The sequence below is a fragment of the Pistacia vera genome, unplaced genomic scaffold (genome assembly GCF_008641045.1).
Source record: "Pistacia vera cultivar Batoury unplaced genomic scaffold, PisVer_v2 Contig300, whole genome shotgun sequence".
Taxonomy (NCBI): domain Eukaryota; kingdom Viridiplantae; phylum Streptophyta; class Magnoliopsida; order Sapindales; family Anacardiaceae; genus Pistacia; species Pistacia vera.
This window is the reverse complement of record NW_022196114.1, coordinates 704,182-727,950: the sequence shown is the minus strand read 5'-3', so window position 1 is coordinate 727,950 and position 23,769 is coordinate 704,182. Positions and strand designations below refer to the sequence as shown.

At 30.8% G+C, this 23,769-nt stretch overlaps 3 protein-coding genes and 1 long non-coding RNA gene across 4 annotated transcripts; 3 read left to right on the top strand and 1 right to left on the bottom strand.

The window, feature by feature from the left end:
- The first annotated feature begins 1,363 nt into the window (after positions 1-1,363).
- LOC116135533 (putative disease resistance RPP13-like protein 1) lies at positions 1,364-2,361 on the top strand. The gene has a single exon (XM_031421240.1). It carries the CDS (start codon positions 1,449-1,451, stop codon positions 2,343-2,345), a length of 897 nt encoding a protein of 298 aa, XP_031277100.1. The 5' UTR covers positions 1,364-1,448; the 3' UTR covers positions 2,346-2,361.
- Positions 2,362-2,372: 11 nt separating this feature from the next.
- LOC116135524 (putative disease resistance protein At3g14460) lies at positions 2,373-4,637 on the top strand. Its single transcript, XM_031421233.1, has one exon. The coding sequence runs from the start codon at positions 2,373-2,375 to the stop codon at positions 4,635-4,637; it is 2,265 nt and encodes a 754-aa protein (XP_031277093.1).
- A 770-nt stretch (positions 4,638-5,407) lies between these two features.
- Positions 5,408-7,680, top strand: LOC116135534. The gene is made up of 4 exons (XR_004128913.1): positions 5,408-6,184; positions 6,632-6,814; positions 7,160-7,326; positions 7,443-7,680. It is a non-coding gene; the product is annotated as an uncharacterized LOC116135534 (long non-coding RNA).
- A 4,319-nt stretch (positions 7,681-11,999) lies between these two features.
- Positions 12,000-22,956, bottom strand: LOC116135523 (receptor-like protein 9b). Its single transcript, XM_031421232.1, has 7 exons — positions 22,593-22,956; positions 22,111-22,254; positions 20,883-20,957; positions 20,523-20,675; positions 20,241-20,387; positions 18,632-18,778; positions 12,000-12,307 (listed from the first exon to the last, which is right to left on the bottom strand). Exons 1-7 carry the CDS (start codon positions 22,954-22,956, stop codon positions 12,000-12,002), a joined length of 1,338 nt encoding a protein of 445 aa, XP_031277092.1.
- Positions 22,957-23,769: the final 813 nt, after the last annotated feature.

The window sequence follows — 23,769 nt, the reverse complement described above, 5'->3', positions numbered from 1 at the left end:
ACCAACTATCAGTAAAGGCTGATGAAATTAATTGCACCCTTCATTAGGCACAACTTTTCCTTGGTTTCTTTGGGGCTTTTAACTTCACCTCCCTTACATATTTTAAGTTACATAACGTCCCCTGAGGTTTTGACAGTCCCTTGCCAGTTGCCACTACCAAGGATGAAATGGGATGGAGAAAACACAATTATTCTTTTGCCCTTCAGGATTAATTTGTATTACACATTTTTGTTGATAAAATAAAATATTGATGAATAATAATAGAAATATACTCACCAGCGACGTAAGGGCATTTTTGTTGGGAAAAGTATCATGGTGAAGTAGATTGGTTGGAAACGAGTCTCACAGTGCCCATGGTGCTCCATAACTCGCAGCCAGTCATAAGCAAAGCTCGACCACGTGGAGGTGAAAAGATTGAATTTTGCTTGACAGTTTTCAACTTCAAGGGAGCTGGTGTTGTTTTCTGTGAAAGTAAGGGAAGGTTACGTTACCGTAGAAACGTAAAGGGTGCAGCTATTACTTCATGAGCCTCAACACAGGGTAGATGTGTGGACCATGGAAACCTGGAAGTAACGACGCGGAATGGAAAATGCCGAGAAAGGGCGGTGCCTGTGAAGTCAAGCCATAATAATTTAATATGGCATTTTGACTTGGAAAACGACCTAGCACCCATATTACATGAATTTCAAATATAAGAGAAGATATACAGAAGATTTCATATTTTCTTCCTTTACTTCAAGTGACTTCCCTATATGATTTCCCAAAATTCCTCTGTTTCACCAAGACACCATGTCTATCATTGGAGAGGCAATTCTTTCTGTCAGCGTTGAGATCTGATTGAAAAGTTGGTTTCAGCGTTGGTGTGCAATTTGGTTGCGAAGAGCAAATCCAAGCGGACCTCAAGAAGTGGGAGAAAATAGATGGAAATCATGCAGTGCTTGAAGATGCAGAGGAGAAACAGACCATGAAACGTTCGGTGAAGATCTGGCTTGATGACCTTAAAAACTTGGCTTACGACGTGGAAGCATACTAGATGAGTTTGCAACAGAAGCTTTGCGGAGGAAGTTGTTGCTTGAAACTCAACCTCAACCTCGACCTGAAGCCGGCAACAGTAAGCTACAGAAGTTACGGAAGATCATTCCTTCTTGCTGCAACAGCTTCAATCAAAGATCTTTTAAGTTAAAAGATTCAATTCCGCGATGGCATCCCAAATAGAGGAGTTTAATACCAGATTGCAAGATATAGCAACACGGAAACAACATCTGGGTCTGGAAGAAAATTTCGGAGGAAGGTCCAGAAAAGGCAGCCAAAGACCACAGCGACCTCTTTGGTGGAATGGGCCAGCCAAAGTGTTCGGCAGGGAACAAGATAAGGAGGCAATAGTTAGTTTATTGATAGATGATGATTCAAGTACTAGTAATGGATTTGCTGTTATTCCTATAACTGGGATGGCAGGGGTGGGCAAAACAACTCTTGCTCAGCTTGTCTACAATGATGACAGGATAGAATCTCATTTTGGTTTCAAGGCTTGGGTTAGTGTTTCTGAGGATTTTGATATTATCAACATAACAGAAACAATTTTATGTTCCATCGGCGCTGAGACTGGTAATATTAATGATCTAAACTTGCTTCAAGTCAAGTTGAAGCAAAAACTGTCTGAAGTGAAATATTTGCTTGTTTTAGATGATATTTGGAATGAAAATCCCAATTATTGGGCTACCCTAAGCCAACCATTTGAAGCTGGATTACGAGGAAGTAAGATTATTGTCACAACTCGGAATCGGGGTGTTTCATCTATGGTAGGTACACTGCCAGCGCACCAGTTGAAAGAGTTGTCAAATGAAGCATGTTTGTGTATATTTACTCAACATTCATTGGGCAGAACAGATTTTAACATGCATCCACACTTGAAGGAAATTGGAGAAAAGATAGTGAAAAGGTGTGATGGTTTGCCTTTGGCAGCTAAAAGTCTTGGTGGTCTGCTGCATGGTAAATATGACATCAACGAGTGGGAAAACGTACTAAATAGCAAGATGTGGGCTTTACCAGAAGAGAAATGTGACATTATTCCAGCTCTTAAAGTAAGTTATTATTATCTTTCTTCACATTTGAAACGGTGCTTTGCATATTGCTCACTCTTTCCAAAGGGTTATGAATTTGAAATGGAAAATATTATTTTACTATGGATGGCTGAGGGTTTATTACAACCTGAAAATAATGTGAAGAAAATGGAAGAATTAGGTCGTGACTATTTTTGTGAGCTAAAATCAAGATCATTTTTCGAAGAATCAAAATCGAGTAGGTCAGTATTTGTGATGCATGATCTTATTCATGACCTTACTTAGTGGGCTGCAGGAGAAGTATATTTTAGAATGGAGGATACACATGAGAGTGACAACCAGTATGTTTTTTCTAATAATATTCTTCGTCATTTATCTTACATTAGTGGCCCCCTGGATGGCATTGAAAAGCTTGAGGCCTCAAATAACATCAAAGGTTTACGAACTTTCCTGTTATTGATGATGCAAGGGAAGGAATCCTTTTACTTGCCCCGTGAACAAAAAGCTTTTATTCACCCTAAGCTTGCGTTTCACGTAAAGAAAAATCACGATTCCTCTTGCATAGAGGAAGCTGTTATTCATCCTAAGTTGTGGAAGTTACACTGTTTAAGGGTTTTATCTTTGCACATATTTTGCATTCGGGAGCTGCCAAATCAAATTGGAGATTTGAAGCATCTACGTTACCTTGACCTTTCCTACACTTGTATTGAAAGTTTGCCTGAATCAGTGAGTACTCTTTACAATTTACAAGCACTTGTACTAGAGGGCTGTGCTCGTCTAAGAAAATTATGTGCAGACATAGGCAATCTAATCAATCTACATCATGTCAATATTTTCAAAGTAGATTCATTGGAGCAAATGCCTTTAAGGATCAGTAAATTAACTGGTCTCCAAACACTGTCTAAGTTTGTTGTGGGGAAAGGTGTTGGCTCTGGAATAGCAGAGTTGAAGTCCTTAACTCACCTAAGGGAGAGGCTTCACATTTCCAGGTTGGAGAATGTTCATGATGCTAATGATGTTGAGGAGGCTGACTTAAATGGTGAGGAGAACCTCAATGAGCTAGTTTTGGAATGGAAGTGCAGTGGTGTAATTTCAAAGCCAGGGGAAACTCAAATGCAGGTACTTGGCATGCTACGACCTCATCAAAATATGAAAAAACTCATTATCAGAGGCTATGATGGTATAAAATTTCCAACTTGGTTAGGAGATTTCTCATTCTCAAAACTAGAGTGTTTAAAATTCCAATATTGCCGCAAGTGTATTTCCCTGCCATCAGTAGGGCAACTGCGCTCCCTCAAGGACCTTGTTTTCAAGGGAATGAATGGAGTAAAATGCGTGGGTTTAGACTTCTATGGAAATGGTTTCTCAGCCCCTTTTCCATCACTTGAAATTCTCCATTTTCTTGACATGAAAGAATGGGAAGAATGGGTTCCTCATAGACCTAGTGAAGAAGTTGAATGCTTTCCTCAGTTGCGAGAGCTTCGTATTATACGGTGTCCAAACTTGCGAGGAAGATTGCCGAAATGTCTTCATTTATTGAATAAGCTTGTCATTGAAAAATGTAAGAAATTCTCGGTTTCAGTTCCAAGTTTTCCAGCACTTCGTGAATTAAAAATTGGTGGATGCAAAGTGGTGGAGTGGAGTACAGTGGACCTCAGATCATTGAAGTCGGTGGTACTTTCCAGAGTGTCAAATCGCGTGTCTCTGGCAGAGGGTTTTATGCAAGGGATGCCAAATTTAGAAGAACTGACAATTTCTGGTTGTAGGCAGCTAACATCTTTCTGTGAGACAGAAATGGGATTACACCAAGATATTAGCTCTCTCCATCCCCCACTGTTTTCGTTGATGACAGAGGAAGAAGAAGAGCAAGGACAGAAAGGGTTGCCCTGCAGACTCCAATATCTGGAATTGGGGAATTGTGAATGCCTTGACAAGCTACCACAAGCATTGCACAATCTCAGTTCCCTTAGAGAGTTATATCTAAGGAACTGCACAAATCTTTTTTCTTTTGCAGGAATTGGCGTTCCTTCCCAGCTGAAATCCTTCAGAATTGAGAATTGCAAAGCTCTGGAATCTTTTCCCGAGGCATTGATATCCAGCAGCAACATATCTCTTGAAACAATTGTCATTGAGAAGTGTTTAAATCTTAAATCTTTACCTGATGACATGAACAGGCTGACCAGTCTTCAAAAGGTTATATTACAGAATTGTTCAAGCATTGTCCGGTTTCCAGAAGGAGGTTTGCCTTCCACGAAACTGACAGAGCTCCGGATTAACGGCTGTGAGAAACTGATGGCCTTACCGAATAACATGCACAACCTCTCCTGTCTTCAAGAATTGAGAATAGAAAGATGTCCAGGCATTGTATCCTTCCCTCAGGATGGATTTCCCACCAACCTTGCGTTCTTAATGATGAAAGATGTCAACATCTGCAAGCCTTTGTTCGATTGGGGGCTACACAAACTCAACTCTCTTAGAATACTGTACATTAGAGGGGGGTGTGATGACGTGGAATCCTTTCCACAGGAGGAAATGGAAATGACACTTCCTACCTCTCTAACCACCATACAGATTTGAGAACTTTCCAAATTTAGAAAGGCTATCTTCAGTGGTTCAAAGCCTCACTTCCTTAAAGAAACTATCTATCCTTCATTGTCCAAAGCTCAAATACTTTACAGAGCAGGGCCTGCCTCCGTCGCTTTTGAAACTATATATTGATGAGTGTCCTTTGCTAGAAGAAAGGTGCAAGAAGGATGAAGGACTCTATTGGCCCATGATAGCCCACCTACCTCCTGTCTCCAGAGGTTGGAGTGTAAACCTCTGGTAACTCATAAGAAGAGGACTGAATTCAATTCAGTTTCATAAACCATCATTCCCAGGTATGTCAGTCTAAATATATGTCCAACAAATATTTTGGTTCTTGTTGATTCTACGGAATCTGTATCAATTCTTATTCATTTTCTCGACCTAAACAGCCAATTTCACAATTCTGCCCATACTTGACTTGTTTTGAACATTTAGATTGTTAGAAGTTNAGAAATGGGATTACACCAAGATATTAGCTCTCTCCATCCCCCACTGTTTTCGTTGATGACAGAGGAAGAAGAAGAGCAAGGACAGAAAGGGTTGCCCTGCAGACTCCAATATCTGGAATTGGGGAATTGTGAATGCCTTGACAAGCTACCACAAGCATTGCACAATCTCAGTTCCCTTAGAGAGTTATATCTAAGGAACTGCACAAATCTTTTTTCTTTTGCAGGAATTGGCGTTCCTTCCCAGCTGAAATCCTTCAGAATTGAGAATTGCAAAGCTCTGGAATCTTTTCCCGAGGCATTGATATCCAGCAGCAACATATCTCTTGAAACAATTGTCATTGAGAAGTGTTTAAATCTTAAATCTTTACCTGATGACATGAACAGGCTGACCAGTCTTCAAAAGGTTATATTACAGAATTGTTCAAGCATTGTCCGGTTTCCAGAAGGAGGTTTGCCTTCCACGAAACTGACAGAGCTCCGGATTAACGGCTGTGAGAAACTGATGGCCTTACCGAATAACATGCACAACCTCTCCTGTCTTCAAGAATTGAGAATAGAAAGATGTCCAGGCATTGTATCCTTCCCTCAGGATGGATTTCCCACCAACCTTGCGTTCTTAATGATGAAAGATGTCAACATCTGCAAGCCTTTGTTCGATTGGGGGCTACACAAACTCAACTCTCTTAGAATACTGTACATTAGAGGGGGGTGTGATGACGTGGAATCCTTTCCACAGGAGGAAATGGAAATGACACTTCCTACCTCTCTAACCACCATACAGATTTGAGAACTTTCCAAATTTAGAAAGGCTATCTTCAGTGGTTCAAAGCCTCACTTCCTTAAAGAAACTATCTATCCTTCATTGTCCAAAGCTCAAATACTTTACAGAGCAGGGCCTGCCTCCGTCGCTTTTGAAACTATATATTGATGAGTGTCCTTTGCTAGAAGAAAGGTGCAAGAAGGATGAAGGACTCTATTGGCCCATGATAGCCCACCTACCTCCTGTCTCCAGAGGTTGGAGTGTAAACCTCTGGTAACTCATAAGAAGAGGACTGAATTCAATTCAGTTTCATAAACCATCATTCCCAGGTATGTCAGTCTAAATATATGTCCAACAAATATTTTGGTTCTTGTTGATTCTACGGAATCTGTATCAATTCTTATTCATTTTCTCGACCTAAACAGCCAATTTCACAATTCTGCCCATACTTGACTTGTTTTGAACATTTAGATTGTTAGAAGTTGAATTTATCTCACATCACCAAATTGATGGTCTGTTACGATGTATATATGTGGTTGGTTCGTTTGAGCTAACTTTTGAGAGTGAGTTAGCCCATATATCATAGTATCAACCCCAAATTTGTTTGGGGTGGTGTTGGGGGTTGAACTATTATTATGTATATATATAGTTGGATTCTGTCTTCTCTTTTGTCATTGTTTATTTTACTATTAGTGTCATCTTTGTGTCAGGGAAGAAAGTTTTTAACTGATATATTTTAGCTGGTTGATACTAATTTTAATTACTGATAATTTCAGTTATTTCTAAGAATCAACTGAACACATAATCAGCGGAGCATCATTTCCTGATATTGAATCCTTTTCGGAGAATTGGCATTCGATATAAAGTTCTTATATCAAGTAATACAGTGTTCTGGTTGAACGGATGAGAAAGGTTTCGGTGATCAAACATGGTAAACAGGAGAAACATCTCATCTTAAGGTACTTTCCAGTGTCATAACTCAATTGGTTTGTTGTCTCTTTAGGCTTCCTTATGTTCCAGTCCTTCAGAAGGAGATTCCATTATCTTCGATTCGTTGACCATGTTTACTTTATATCAAACGCTCAGAGTTGTTGGTCTTGTAGTTTCAGTTGATCTTTTCATCATCAGCAGTTTCATTTATTCTGCATTTAAGGCAAGAGATGATATCTCCTGATGAATTTACTGCCATTAAAAGAATTGAATGGACTAGGGTGATTAGTTTCTTCTTTTTCCTGCACATTAATATATCAATTCAATAGTCTTACACAATCTCATTTTCTACTTATTGATTTTTGTTTCTCCAGATGGAAAAATGGAAGTTTTTGCTTGATTGTGTTTAATTGTTTCCCTACTTGAATAGGAATATGCTTTAAAAATTGGCACATTATGTGTTGGCATCAAAGGGATGTTGGCTTCACAATACTCAGGAATACACACTGCAGTGTTCTTATAAATTCTGGAAATGAAATAGGTTGGTAGATTTTAAAAGTGACTATTTCTTGAAAAGAATAAACTTAAAAAAGGTTTTGTAAGTAATTCTCACTTTATCTGCTTTTTTTTTTTTTTTTTTGTTTTTTTTTTTGGCAGACAAAATTATGAAGCTCAAGAGCTAGAACAGAAAATGAAGGATCTAGCAAATTAACTACAGAGCAATTGTTGAAGAACTATATTACATGAAATTTCACTTTGTTTGCCTCTGATAAATTGTTGGAAGCAAGCAGAAATCGTTAATTCAGCCATTAGAGGTCGCTTCACGGTGATGTTATGTCTCGGTGTATCCTGCTGACTATTTTCTGATACGAATCCTATTGCTGGCAGTCTCAGCACAGTTTATTACTTCCATTTTCATGGTATTTGTAGGAATTATTGCCAATAGCTGGAGTTTAAGTTATAATAAAACAATTCTTTTAACTTCATGTGAATCATGTCAATGTTTTTCAGAATCGTTTTCAACTGTTGAATGAAAAATCGTTTTTGCGTCACAAACCCAAATGTTCATTTCCAGTAATACAAACACCATAAACAACGACTTCCTCATAAACAAAACAGGGTATAGCCGTCCCTCAATAATAAACAAAGCAGAGTATATCATAAGCTTATCAAATAGATTCAGAAGTTCTCTTCTTTGGGAATACCCTCCTCTGTTTTAGCAAAGGACTCTACCAAAATAGAGTCTAAAACATAGGTCAAGAAAAGGGATACCCAGGACATACAAAACAGAGCTAAAAGCATACAATTCCTTGCATTTCACCAGCATAGTTTGATCTGTTTTATTGAGATAAATATGATGATGTGATTAGCTATTCTCATAATCGTTATTAAATCCTGGCTGGAAAGATTTCTCTATTCCTCTACCAACTGCTAGGTAATGGATGGTTATAGTCCATTTGGTAAAAATACAACTATAACATGAAACTTCTCTGAAGCAGTTACAGCATATATCAATTTCATATGCAATTAAGGTTAATTAAAAATGGCATTAGTTAAAATGAATAAAAGGATTCAACTTATATGTAACTGTTCTGCTATTTTTTTTACCTTGAGCTTCAGCTTTCACAAACCAAACTGAATTTCTAGTTTCACCAGTTCAACATCTACAGTTTTCTAACCCAAGCACATAATCCACCACCTGTTCGTAAAGTATGTGTAAAGTTGAATAACTAAAATTAAACACTTTAGAAGAGTTTCTCAAAGATATATGCTTTTCTGATAGTTGATTGATCCTCTTCTTATACCTAAATTATGTATTTATAATAAATACAAATAAACCTATAAGTAACTCTTAAATATTTTTTTTTTTTTTTACATTTATCCATTATTAGAATGGGTTTTAATTTATAAAGATAAAGAGAATAAAGCATCCAATTTTAAAATTTCACAAAAGAAACCAAGATTATCTTCCTTCCGGTTCCTATTCGGCTGTCCCAGTTCATATATAGTATATATATTAACAAATTCAAGGGTAAAAGAGTAAAATACACCTAAATTTTTAGAATCACTAAGTTTAAAACTAGTAAACTACTTATATCCCAAAAACTCTGGAAACTACCACATAAACCTCAAAAAAGAAGGGACTTGACTAAATTTGACCAAACACAATTATGAAATACCGTAATTATATTTTGAACTTGACTAATTTACCATAAAATTTATTAACAACTCATTTTTAAATAAATAATGTAAAATAACTAATAAAGTTTAAAAAAAAAAAAAAAAAAACTTAAACAACACAAATCCTTAACCTAAAAACACAAGTACTAAATAAAAGAGGAATTAAGAAAAACTTTTAAATTTTTTGAAAAATTAAGAATACTTAAAAAGAAATACTACAAAAACCAATAAAAAAAAAAAAAAGAAAGCTAAAATCTAAAAATATTTGCCAAGTTCAATTTTTTTTTTTTCAGATTATTATTAATTTTTTTAACTTTTTACAAAGTAAGTTTTTCAGTTTTTAGATCAATTTTTTTTTTTAATTATTATCATATATTTCTTATTCTTTTTCATTTATTCAAAAAAAATCCTCATTTTTTTCTTTTTTTTTTTAGATTTTTTTTATTTGTTTAGATTCTTTTCTATTTTCTTACCAAAAGTTGTAATATTCATGGGTTTTGGGGGCTAATAGAGATGAAGTGCTAGTAAGTGGGATGGGTTACGACTAATGGGCAAAGCAGCTGAGGGCATTAAGGTCATTTATCCTTTTTGTAGTTAAAAGTAACAAAAAGATACCAACAATAGAAGGTTGAGTCATTATCAGTACCGAAGGAGGTTGAGAGTAATTACAAGTATCACATAGGGTCTTTTGGATTCGACCCAACCTCAAGATAAAAGGTAATTGACATATTTGTAATTAAAGTTAACACAATAGGCTTTTGCTTACCGTAATTCAGTCTAAATGGGGAAAGGGATACGTGTTAAAAGGAGAGTGACCCGATTGATCTTGCAACTTCACAAACGATGGTCCATAGCACTCCCCATCCTAACATTATCTTGTTATATTTTTAGGCATGGATAACATGGTGATGAAAGCATGGATGAAAGCTTTCCTTTTCTTTTTTATTAGATATTATAATAATTTGTACTGCTATTTATTTAATTTGAAATTTATTTTCTTTATTATAATTTTTAGTGAAATAATATAATTTTAATGTACTTTATTTGCGATTTGGTATAATATGATTATGAAGTTTTGTATGCATTCCACTATTTATGTGTTGTTAGTAATCTTTTAGCATTGTCAAAAATTAGGAAATTACAGCAATAGTTCAGTAACAATCGAGAAGTAAATGATTACAAAAGTCCACAAAAGTGGCCCATCTTAATATGTGTTTATATATATAGTTTAGAATCCGAATACAAAATTACTTATAAGAATTTAATTATATTATATTTTATTGCTTAAATTGTTAAAAAAAGAATGTTTTAATTAATTGCTCGTGTTGCAGATAGGGCTGCAAACGAACCGAACAGTTCGCGAACGTTCGTTGTTCGTTCGATTACTGTTCGATAATGTTCGCGAACATTTGTTCGCGAACAGTTCGATAATTGTTCGATAATATGTTCGATCGAGTTCGAACAGGGGTTGTTCGTTCGATTATGTTCGCGAACACTATACGTTCGACTAATTCATCCGTTCGCGAACAATCGTTCGATTGTTCGTTCGTTTATGTTCGAAAAACATGTTATGCATTATTATAATTAAAAAAAAAAATTCCATTTTTATATTATGTTTGATTGAGTTTGGATGAATTTTTTTTAATGGTAATCAATAATAAAATATTATGATACTTTTGTTTTTCTTATATATATAATATGTTTGGATTTTTTTTTTTCCAAATGTCATCAATAATTAAATATATAAGTATATAGCATTTTAATTAAAAAGTAATAAATTACTATGATACATAGCATGACAAATTTAATAACATAATAAATTGTATAATCAAGTGATAAATAATATAGTAAATCTAATAACATAATAGCTTCATATTTTTCTAAATGTAATCAATAATTAAATATTATAAGATAACATTTCAATTAATAAATAATAAATATAGTATGGTAAATTGATAAACATAACATATTGTATAATCAAGTGATGTATAGCATACCAAATTTAATAATATAATAGTTTAATTAAACCTAAATTAATCACACATTTGTATTGATCACATATTACAATAAACTCTCATATCACTATGAATTTATAGGTGTTGGTACAAAATAAATATGTAGACAGTAATGATAATATATATATATAATTAATCACACATATGTATTGATCATATATTACAATAGATTTTCATTTTACTATAAATTTATGGATGTTGATAAAAAATATATATGTAAACATTTAAAATATTTATGATAATTTATGTAATGATAATAAATATATGATAACCTATAATTTTGGTAATTTCATAACATATTTAACCTATGATTAATATATGTATGATAATAATTTTGTATATACACAATTACACATTATATATAACAAATTAATCACACATATGTATTGATCATATATTACAATAGACTTTCATTCCACTATAAATTTATGGGTGTTGATACAAAATATATATGTAAACATTTAAAATATTTAGGTATTTACAAATTATCGAATGAGTTAGTCGAACAGGTATTTACAAATTATCGAACGAATTATCGAACGAGTTAGTCGAACAAGTATTTACAAATTATCGAACGAGTTAGTCGAACGAACAAGTTAGTAGAACGAGTTAGTCGAACAGGTTAGTCGAACGAGTTAGTCGAACAGGTTAGTCGAACGAACACGAACGAGTTGCGAACGAACACGAACGAGCTTTCTGTTAATCGAACGAACACGAACACACATCCTGTGTTCGTTCGAACACGAACACGAACACGAACAATCGAACATGCTTATCGAACGATTTTCGAACGGGCCCGTTCGTTCATGTTCGGTTCGATTGCAGGCCTAGTTGCAGATAGTCAACTAAATGACAGAATAAGAACCAAGACCAATGGCTCACTTTCATCATTATCCTTAACATTTGTGCACAAGGAGAGCAATAACATAAAATACAGCTAAATCTATTAATTCCAGAAAAAAAAAAAAAAAAAAAAGTCAAACACATGTGAATGAATTTCATCTCTGAACATTACATCCTAGAATATCTGACCTTGCAAACTATTATTTGACAATGCTAGGTGTTCTAATGAGATGCAACCCGCCAATTCCTCAAGTATTCCTCCAGTCAAGAAATTATTAGACATATCTAAATATTTCAACGACTTCATGTCACCAAATGAAGATGGAATACAACCTTCAAAAGTATTTCCAGAAATGTTGAAAGAATTTAACACTGGTAGATATGCTCCAATTTCCATTGGAATGTGCCCACTAAAGGAATTAATGGAGATATCTAATTCTTCAAGGAAAATCAAGTTTGCTACACACCACCAAGGGAAGGTACCTGTTAAACCATTACCATTGATACGTAACTGCACAAGCTGATGCATCTTACATATTCCTGAAATACAAACTGTTCTTTAACCGTTGGTATATGAAGCACAAGGGTAATTATAGATATGCAAATGTTCCTTAATCAATATGCGTAATAATTATTATAGTGCACAAATTTAATAAATATACTAGCCATGTGCACTATTTATTTTTATGTTGTTTTCCTTTTTAATAGAGTTATATATATATTTGAAAATTTTAAAAAGTTTTGTCTAGCATTTTACTCGTAAGTACATATGAGTTTTACTGTAACAATTTTATATCCCTGCGGGCTATGGATTAAAGAAATCTCTACATAACTATTGTGGAATTAAATAAATTTAAGAAGATAATGAAATTGAAATAATATTAAATAATATAAATTTTTTGATATATAATAATTGTTTATTTGAGACTTTAAATTTTCAATTTGCTTTTTAATAATCGAAAAGGATAAGAGTCAAAAATCCACAAATAATTTATGTTTCATCCATTAAATTTTAGATTAATACGTAATAGTTCACAAAAGTTTTAAATTCTTGAAACTAGGCAAATCTGCCAACAACATTAAATTTCACATACGCTAAATAGGATGTAAACTCAATGTTCTTATCTCAACTGTCAACTAGGATTCTAATATTCAGGATTTCGTGCTTCTAGCTAATTTCATATGGACTATCTTTTTCTATGATTATTTTTACGTCATATTAGTGGGGAAAGTTATTTTCTAGAAGAAAAGTAGTTGTAGAAGTTATCAAATTAGGTGCAGGTTTATATTTTTATAGACAACCAAAATGTTGTATATCGCTAATCTATAAGATTATATAGTAGATTTTTAATTTGGTATTTTCTTATATTTATAATAATTATCTCATATGGACATTTGATTATCTTTAATAATAAATGTTCCAATTAAATATTTTTAATTTCTTATTAATAATATAGATGGAATAACCTAGATAATTAAATATATTTTACCATTTTAGAGGATAGAATTTCATTACAGTAGTATATACCATTAACTTATCTATAATTAATTAATTATTTAAATAAATTATAAGAGAGATAATTATTTACTCTAATAAGTCATTTGATCAATATTACCTAATCAATTGAAGTAATGTACATAAAAAATATTACCTGTTTTAATCCTTGATTCATATCTATTTAAGTAATGTATCATAATATTACCTAATATAAATTTTCAATAAAACAATTAATTACACTTAGAAGGGGAAGGAAAAAAGTTACTAACCTTCATCAAGTGACGTGTTCTTGAAGGTACAGTTGACAATTGATAAATACTTAAGAGAAGTCATGCTACCAAGCATTTGAAGAGAGTTGTTGTTGTTGAAAATAGTGTTACTTATATCCAATTTTGTCAAACTCTTGAGCGTAGGCAATTCTACACATAAAGAAGGAAAAAAAATTGTTTTTTTTATGTGTAATTGAAATAAAGAAGAAATACCATAAACTAATTTCAATGTTCTATTTTATTTAACAAAATAAATTTAGAAAAGTGTATTCAAACATTTAACCATCGTTTAAGAGTAGTACTAATTAGATATTAATGATCTAAAAGACTAGAGTTAATCCGGCTTTGCATATTCATTGTTAGGTTTTGACTATCTTTTCCTAAATATTTTGGGACAAATAATCTCATGCTTTAAGAGACTTTTTAGTACAAAACCAATTGTATGTCCCAAACAAATTAACTAATCTTCTAAATTGGAAAATTTTCTCATTAATAATCAAATATTTAATGAAGAATACTAGACATAAATTTTTTTATATATAAATTAACCATTAATAAAATGAATAAAAGAGTGTATATAAAAATGTAATTAAATAAATTCAGATAATTATTTTTATTTTTATAACATGTGCTCGGATTATACTTTTAAATTAGCAAGAAAAGTTTTGGACTTTAGCCCTCGTTAATTAGATGGCTGCTACTTATGAGAAGGTTGTTACTTTTTCTCGTTAATTAGGAAGATTATCAATTTATGACCACTTATTTTAAAAACAATAAGTAAAATACCGTAAGTTGTAAAACTTGATTAAAAAGGGCACTTAACAAGGGTAATTATAGCTATGCAAATGTTCCTTAATCAATATGCGTAATAATTATTATAGTGCACAAATTTAATAAATATACCAGCCATGTGAACTATTTATTTCTATGTTTTTTTCCTTTTTAATAGAGTTATATATATATTTAAGAATTTTAAAAAGTTTTGCCTAGCATTTTACTCGTAAGTACATACGAGTTTTACTGTAATGGTTTTATATCCCTATGGTCAATGAATTCAAGAAATCTCTACATAACTATTGTGGAATTAAATAAATTTAAGAAGAAAATGAAATTGAAAATATTATTAAATCATGTAAATTTTTTGATATATAATAATTGTTTATTTGAGAATTTAAATTTTCAGTTTGCTTTTTAATAATTGAAAAAGATAAGAGTAAAAAATCCACAAATGATTTAATGTTTCATCCATCTTCAAAAGTTTTAAATTCTTGAAACTAGGCAAATTTGCGAACAATATTAAATTTCACATACGCTAAATAGGATGTGAATCCAATGTTCTTATTTCAACTGCCAACTAGGATTCTAAACTTCAGGATTTCGTGCTTCTAGCTAATTTCATATAGACTATCTTTTTCTATGATTATTTTTAATGTCATATTAGTGGGGAAAGTAATTTTCTATAAGCAAAGTAGTTGTAATGGTTATCAAATTAGGTGCAGGTTTATATTTTTATAGACAACTAAAATGTTGCATATCGCTAATCTATAAGACTATATAGTAGATTTTTAATTTGGTATTTTCTTATATTTATAATAAGTATCTTATATGGAAATTTGATTGTCTTTAATAATAAATGTTCCAATTAAATATTTTTAATCTCTTATTAATAATATAGATGGGATAACCAGATAATTAAATATATTTTAACATTTTAGAGGATAGAATTTCATTACAGTAGCACAAACCATTAACTTATCTAGAATTAATTAATTATTTAATTAAATTATAAGAGAGATAATTATTTACTCTAATTTGATCAATATTACCTGACCAATTGAAGTAATGTATATAAAAAATATTACTTGTTTTAATTCTTAATTCATATCTATTTAATTAATGTATCATCTTGTATTATATTACGTACCTGATATAAATTTTCAATAAAACAATTAATTACACTTAGAAGGGAAGGAAACAAGTTACTAACCTTTGTCAAAGGACATGTCCTTGAGGTCACAGTTGACAATTGTTAAAAACTTAAGAGAAGTCATGCTCCCAAGCATTCGAAGAAAGTTGTTGTTGTTGAAAGTAGTTTTACTTATATATAATTCTGTTAAATTCTTGAATGTAGGCAATTCTACACAAGAAAAAAAAATATGTGTATTTTCTTTATGTATAATGGAAATAAATAAGATATACCATAAACTAACTGGAAGATTAATCTCAATGTTCTATTTTATTTAACAAAATAATTTAAAAAAAGCCCATTCAACCATTTAACCATCGTTTAAGAGTAGTACTAATTAGATATTAATGATCTAAAAGACTAGAGTTAATCCGGCATTACATATTCATTGTTAGGTTTTGACTATCTTTTCCTAAATATTTTGGGACAAATAATCTCATGCCTTAAGAGACTTTTTAGTACAAAACCAATTGAATGTCCCAAACAAATTAATTAATCTTCTAAATTGGAAAATTTTCTCATTAATAATCAAATATTTAATGAAGAATACTTGACATAAAATTTTATATATATAAATTAACCATTAATAAAATGAATAAAAGAGTGTATATAAAAAATTAATTTAATAAATTCAGATATTTTTTTTTCTTTTTATAATATGTGCTCGGATTATACTTTTAAATTACCAAGAAATGTGTTGGACTTTGGCCCTCGTTAATTAGATGGCTACGCTTATGAAAGGGTTGTTACTTTTTCTCATTAATTAGGAAGATTATCAATTTAGAACTACTTATTTTAAAAACAACAAGGAAAATACGGTAAGTTGTAAAACTTGATTAAAAAGGGCACTTAATAGTTAACAGTTAACACCTAAATTTTGTTAAAATTAACTGTTTTAATAGCATTTACTATAATACCCTTATTTAAACTTAAGTGACATATGAAAACATAAGGAGACTAACATAACCCTGGCTAAAAAGGATATTCTTATTTTTCCATAAATTAATAATAGGCGTCTAATAATATATTTTTTTTCCTCTAAAAAAATTATTTTAATGTTGGTAAGAACATTCAATATGGTATAAGAGAAAGGATAATCTGATTTCCTACTAACATAGATCACATCACCTTGAAAATATGTTAACTGAATGTTCTTGTTACATATATATAAGGTACAAAATTTTGCTGAGAATTTATGCAATTTTATTTACTCTAATCAATTCGTTGGATCATTGTTTATATTCTAGAAAACATTTTAGACCCAGTTAAAAGTCATAATCTAACTTGTAAGGAGAGGGATAATTAACTGTTTAATGACATTTACTGTAATACCCTTATTAAAATTTAGTGACCAAAAAAAAAAAAGTAAAAGACTAATATAACCCTAAGAAGAAAGGATATTCTTATTTTGCCATAAATTAATAATAATTTAAAATAATATTTTTCTTTTTCTTCTAAAAGAAAATTATAATAGTTTTTTATAAGAAAACAAACTAAAATATTTAAAAGAGGTAGAAAATAAAATAAAAAATTCAAAAAAGAAAAGAATTAATTTATTATAGTCTTTTGCATGGAAGTCTCTACAGTTTTTTTTTTTTTTTTCAAATATTCTCAGTTTTTTAATATTTTAATATTTCATTTTCTACACAACATATTTTTATTGGCCATATAATATTTAACGGTTACTTATAGTCAAAATGTTGAAATTTCAAGATGCCCTTGAAGCAAGTTTATTTTAATTGAATTTAGTTGTTAAGTGAGCCTGTAAATAGAGTTTTATAACTTGTGATCTTTTTCTTGTTGTTTTTTAAAAAGTGATCCTAAATTAATGATCTCCTTTCTAGCATGGATCACATCATCTTGAAAATATTTAAATATTGTTCAATAATCTACACCAAATATTTTAATATTCTAAATTGAAAAAACATTGAAAAGAACATTCAATATGGTCTAGGGGCTAAACTGGAAAAAAAATCAGCAGGGTTAAAATCTTAAATATAAAAAGTAACTAGGAGGATTATGAATTTAGGACCACTTATTTAAAAATCAATAAGGAAAACTTTATTAAAAAGGCCACTGCACACTTAAAGTTTGTCAAAATTAACCGTTTAATGACATTTACTACGACACCCTTATTAAAATTTAATGATTATCAAAAACATAAAAAGACTAACATAACCCTGACAAAAAAAGGATAATCTTATTTTGCCATAAATTAATAATAACTATAAAATAATATTTTTCTTTTCCTCTAAAAAAAAATTATTTTAATATTTAAAATATTGAAAAGAACATTTGGTATAGGAGAAAGGATGATCTCCTTTCCTACTAGTATAGATCACATCACCTTGGAAATATTGTTTAATAATCTACACCAATTATTTTAATATTCTAAATTGAAAAACATTGAAAAAAAAAACATTCGATAATGAAAAGCCGGCATATCTGTCAAACATCATATTAAAAAAATAATAATAAAAAATAAATAAAAGAAGAAGAAGAACAAGAGGTTAAAAGAAAATAAATGGGATGTATACCCAATTCGGTGCACCTCATTGTTAATTACTAACATTTAATTTAATTTATTGTCCTAAAATTAATCAGATTGTTGCCTATGAGAAAACTTAATTTAAACCAATTGAATGCCTCCAACTAAAGATCTAGTATTCTAAATATAATAAATTTATATTATTATGAATATAGGATAGGCTATAATAACCTTAAATTCTTTGTTCAAATTTTTTATACTAAATAATAGTTACCCAACACTACAAAGAAAAAATATTTAACAATTAATTAGTCTGAATTAATATCATAAACAAGTTTTAGTCTTTTGATTTAGAATTGGTTTTCTTAATATTTACCTTCAAGTTTATAATTGAAAAACAAATATTTAGTTTCACTTTTAAAATTTCTTATATAGTGTGTATTCAATATACTATATACTCTTAAAGATATATTTATAATTTTTTGATTTAGCATTTATTTGATAAAAAGATTCCAAAATTATTTTAAAAATACTTAAAAATGCATAAAATTAATTCAACTTGTAGGGAGAGGGAAAAGTTACTAACCTTGGTCAAGTAGAGTCTCGCTAATGTCACTACTTGTAATGTAAATATCCTCAAGGGAAGTCATAGCCCCAATCACTTGAAAAAAGTTGTTGTGAAAAACAGTGTCACTGATATATAAATTTTTCAAATTCTTGAACGAAGGTAACTCTACAAAAACACAAAAGTTATTAGGAAGATTATTAATTTAAGACCACTTATTTAAAAAACAATAAGGAAAAAACCTTAAGTTATAAAACTTGATTAAAAAGGGCACTTAAGACCTAAATTCTATTAAAATTAACTGTTTTAATGACATTTACTGTAATACCCTTATTAAAACTTAGTGACATATAAAAATATTAAAAGACTAACATACTCTGACAAGAATAATGGATACTCTTATTTTGCCATAAATTAATAATAATTGTAAATTAATATTTTTCTTTTCCTCTAAAAAACTTATAATAGTTTTTTTATAAGAAAACAAACGAAAATATTTTAAAAGAGGTAGAAAATAAATAAAAAATTCAAAAAGAAAATAATTAATTTTTTATAGTATTTTGCACGGAAGTCGCTACACCTACCTACTTTCATGTCCTTAGCCATGACTGAAGTCAGAATTAATTGAGAGAGATAGAGAGGGTTATGGTGGGAGTAAAGAGTAGAGAGATGAATTTTGAGTGAAGAGAAGTGCGGAGAAATGGAGGGCATATAACCAGGCTAGCAGCGGCCAACAACAATAGCTGGGCCTGCTGTTGGCCCTGCTGGCCTAGACTTTTTATCATTTTAGTTTTTTTTTTTTAATTTTTTCAAATATTCTCAGTTTTTTAACATTTTAATATTTCATTTTCTTCACAACATATTTTTATTGGCCATATAATATTTAACAGTTACTTATAGTCAAAATGTTGAAATTTCAAAATGCCCTTGAAGCAAGTTTATTTTAATTGAATTTAGTTGTTAAGGGAGCCTGTAAATAGAGTTTTATACCTTGTGATCTTTTTCTTGTTGTTTTTAAAATAAGTGATCCTATATTAATAATCTCCTTTCCTACTAGCATAGTCTACACCAAAATTGTAATATTCTAAATTGAAAAACACTGAAAAGAACATTCAATATGGTATAAGGGCTAAACTGAAAAAATTTAGCAAGGTTAAATAAAATCTTAAATAAAAAAAAAATTGATGTTGACAAAATAAAATTACATTAATAAATAAAAAAGAGAAATAAAGTTGTTTTTAGTTTAATAAGTGTGAAAACAAGAGAAACAATAAAATGTAAATTTAAAGAGAGAAAGAAGGTTAGACTAAAAAATAACTTTAATTAATACACAGTTAGTGTTTCAAAGAATAAATGATTTAATAATCTATAAATCAATTTTCAATTCATACTACGAATCACTTCTCACCAAATCCTTTAATAAAAAAAATATTCATTTTTTTTTCATTTTTTTGTGGAATTTATAAATAATATTGAATGAATCTTAAAATTTGTCTATTGAAATGATGCATTAGACTAGACTTCTAATTCCACTTTTTCAGTTTTCTTGATCCTTTTTTAAGCAATAATAAATTAAACATGGTCTATTGAAATGAAGTACAAGATTTGAAAAAACCTCTATATAATTTACCTTGATCAGTTAACACGCCACTGACTTCACAATCATCCATAGACAAACTGTCAAGTAACATAAATGCTCCAATGCTTCGAAGAAAGCTTATATGGAGAGTTGAATCATATAACTGAAATTCTCTAACATTGGTAAAATTATTCAACTCTGTTGAAAAGGCCGAACAAATTTTAGCAAAGTTATTGTGTAATTATGACAATAATTTAAAGGAAAGTTTGTTTTTTTTTTTCTGTTTTATTAGGCAATATCAATGTACTTACTTTCAATATTATTGTAACTTACCATAAGTATTAACTGCTCCACTAAAGAAGTTGTAGTAGAATTCAACATTCTTTAGGGATGGGAATGAGCCTAATGTCTGTAAGAGACTGCTTCCATCACTAATACTCATATTGTGTAGATAAAGCCGAGTCAAGTTCCTCAAACTCGTTTCACCTGTGTGGTTGTGAAAATATTTAAACACAAATATTTTCAATGCTTTCTCAAATTCAAAATTAGAATAAAAATACAACTCTAAAATTTGAAATGTCCTCTTTAGATAAATATAGTACATGTGTGCTACTGTACTTCTCATAAAGCAGAGCAATGTTGGTAAACAATGAGAAATGTAAGTTTTCTATATTATTAATCATCAATAAGTACCTTTGGAAATTACAATTTTTTTAATCTCATTTCCGCCCATGGTCAACTCCTCTAAGTTGCTCAAAGAGTCCAATTCTAGCAAGAGTTAAAACAGAGTGAGTTAAAACTAATCAAAATGTATATAAGAAGACTTTAATTCAATAAACAACTTTCCTTAAGCCAACATTAATTACTTGTAGATACCCGTAGGCTTCAATATTGTCTTTCTAAATGAATATAAGTCTTATCCCTTTTGGCAAATCTCATTTCTGCTCAATTACTCTACCTTCTTTGTGTTGGTCAAAGAGTTTAATTAGGGGTGGGAAATTCTGATTAATTGAAACCGAACCGATTTTTCGGTTCAAGGTTTTACTTGAACCAATACCTAACCGGTTATGAACCGAACCAAATATATGGTTCGGTTCACTGGTTAACTGGTTTTTAAAATTAGAATGACTGTCGACTGAGAAAGTTTGGCCATGGGGCACCAGAACTTCTACTCTCAAATTCTAGCCAAATGTAGGAGAAATTTAAATATACAACTAAAAGTTTTGATATAAATTATAAAATATTAAATACACCTGAAAGGCCGAAAGTGATAAACTATCCAGTACCCATACTATTATTCTTCACCGAAGAAGTCAAATTAAGCCACCCAAATTTCATACATCTTCACAAATTCAAATAAACTTGAAAATTGGAGAAAAAGACTAAAAGAAAGAGAAAAATGGAAGAGAAGGTAAGACGGAAAAGAAAGATAAAACTAAAGGAGAAGAGATGGAGAAAAAGACCAAAAAAGGTGAAAAGAAGAAATGGAGGAGAAGAAGATGAAAAGGAAGATGAAAGAGAAAAGTGGAGGAGAAGACAAAAGATGATGAAAAAGGAAGATGAAAGAGAAAAGTGGCAGTGGCGGTGGGCTCTAGGAAGCTAAGTATAATTATAAGTAGGGTTTTTTTTTTTTTGTTGTTTTTTTTTTTGAAACTGGTTTTAAAAAAACCTATAAACTGAACCGAATAATCAGTTTATGAATTTTTTCAAATCGAAAATTGAACCTATTTTCAAAAAAACCAAATTTTTGGTTCGGTTTCGATCTGATTTTTCGGTTCGGTTCGATTTTGGTCTTTTTTCCCACCCCTAAGTTTAATTACAAAGTCAGCTAAAACCATGAGAAAATGAAGAAGATGTTTGGACAGAGTCAACTGAAGTTTCTAAAACCATGAGAGAAATTAAAGATGAGAAGCAAGCTTACCTTGAAGATCAACAGTGCCTTTCAATCCGATGTTAGTCAAATTTAGTTGTTTTAATGATGAGAGAGTAGACACATATGATAATATGCTATTATTGAACATGTTACCGGTTAACCACAGATACTCCAAGTTACTCAACCCTGAAACTAAAATCAATCCAATAATAATATTAATAATAATAACCGTACATAATTTTGTGTATCAATCTAAATATAAAACTGATAATAAAAGTTATGTCATTTAAAAGAACATCACCATTAAAATGGTTTATTCTCTAAATTGATTATAAGCTAGACTTAAATGCTTGAGAGATGAATGTTTGCTCAAACCTGGTAAAATGCGACTGTCATTGAGCATATTGTAACTAAGGTCGAGATCCACGAAATTATTCAAGTGTGATAATCTTTCAAAACCTACCAAGCAATTGTTGTTAATAAAGACATAGAAGTAAAATTTCATTATTTAAAAGTGAGGATGGAAAAACCTTCATTCTCAATGCAACCAGCTATGAGATTGCCATTTAAGTAAAGTATCTCCAATTCTTGGAAGGAAGAAAGCAAAGAAACATTTAGATACCACTCCCCTAATTCCTGATTTCTTGTAGAGCCAAGATCAAGAAAGATCACTCTGCCCGTTCTGAAATTGCAACCAACACTTTCCCAGTCACAACAGTCTAAATTTCCATGTCCCTCAACCCAATTTTGAAGACGGTTAGGATCATTGAAGAAATGTTTAAGTTGCAAGAGAGCAGATCTTTCTTGCTTCAAACACCCCTCCATCCTCAATCCTTGTAAAGAAATCAACATTGAAATCAACAACAGCCACGCCCTCACACATTTTAACCCCATTTCTTAATAACACACTGATTGCACTGCTTATGTGACTGCCAAGAGATTAGCTTTATGCTATTTATAATATGGAGACACTTGGTTCTTTATTGACTTGAATATCACCCTCACAAAGTGATAGCGGACATCCACGTGTTTAGTTCTTTCGTGATACACTGGGTTTCTGCTTAGATGAATCGTACTCTGACTGTTGGAATACACTGTCACCATAGAAAAATTGAAGCTTATATCATTATCAAATTTTCATATAAAAATTGTATTGTACGAATAGTGTCATTAAAGAAAATACCCAAATAAATATTAATATCCTTAGAAAATACCCAAATAAATATTACTCATGGGACACACGGTTAAAAATATGGGAAAACATATGCATCATAAATAATGTAATCATCCCACATAATCTTTATACATTAATGTTAATTGTTATATAATTTAGGATGTAAAAATTAAAAATTTGTTTTATTTTGTTATATTTTCAAATGCAAAACATGGCGAGGTTACCTGTGGAATGGTAAATTATGATTCAATTTTTTTTTTTTTTTTTTCTAATAACCTGCATTTTTTACCCAGCACTATTAGATAGTAACAAATTAATCCAAATTTTTAACTTTCTGTTTTCAAAAGGGGTTAGAGAATTTTATTTTTTATTTTTTTTTAATTTGATTTCTTATTCAACTGATTTTTTAATAAAAAAATTTTAAAAAAATTGAATTTATCATTTTGTCCTTTTTCAGTTAAAGTCAACAAACGAATTTTAACGAGGGGTGGGAAATTGTTTTTCTGAAATCTAACCTTAGGTGGGAAATTGTC

Excerpts from the sequence above, each read along its gene's own strand:
- LOC116135533 (XM_031421240.1), top strand. The coding sequence starts at position 1,449 with ATGGCAGGGGTGGGCAAAACAACTCTTGCTCAGCTTGTCTACAATGAT.
- LOC116135524 (XM_031421233.1), top strand. The coding sequence starts at position 2,373 with ATGGAGGATACACATGAGAGTGACAACCAGTATGTTTTTTCTAATAAT.
- LOC116135523 (XM_031421232.1), bottom strand. The coding sequence starts at position 22,956 with ATGGGGTTAAAATGTGTGAGGGCGTGGCTGTTGTTGATTTCAATGTTG. Across the intron at positions 18,779-20,240 it reads TGGCGTGTTAACTGATCAAG|AGTTACCTTCGTTCAAGAAT; the intron begins GTAAATTATATA and ends GTGTTTTTGTAG. Across the intron at positions 12,308-18,631 it reads CGAGACTCTACTTGACCAAG|GTACCTTCCCTTGGTGGTGT; the intron begins GTTAGTAACTTT and ends ATGGTTTAACAG.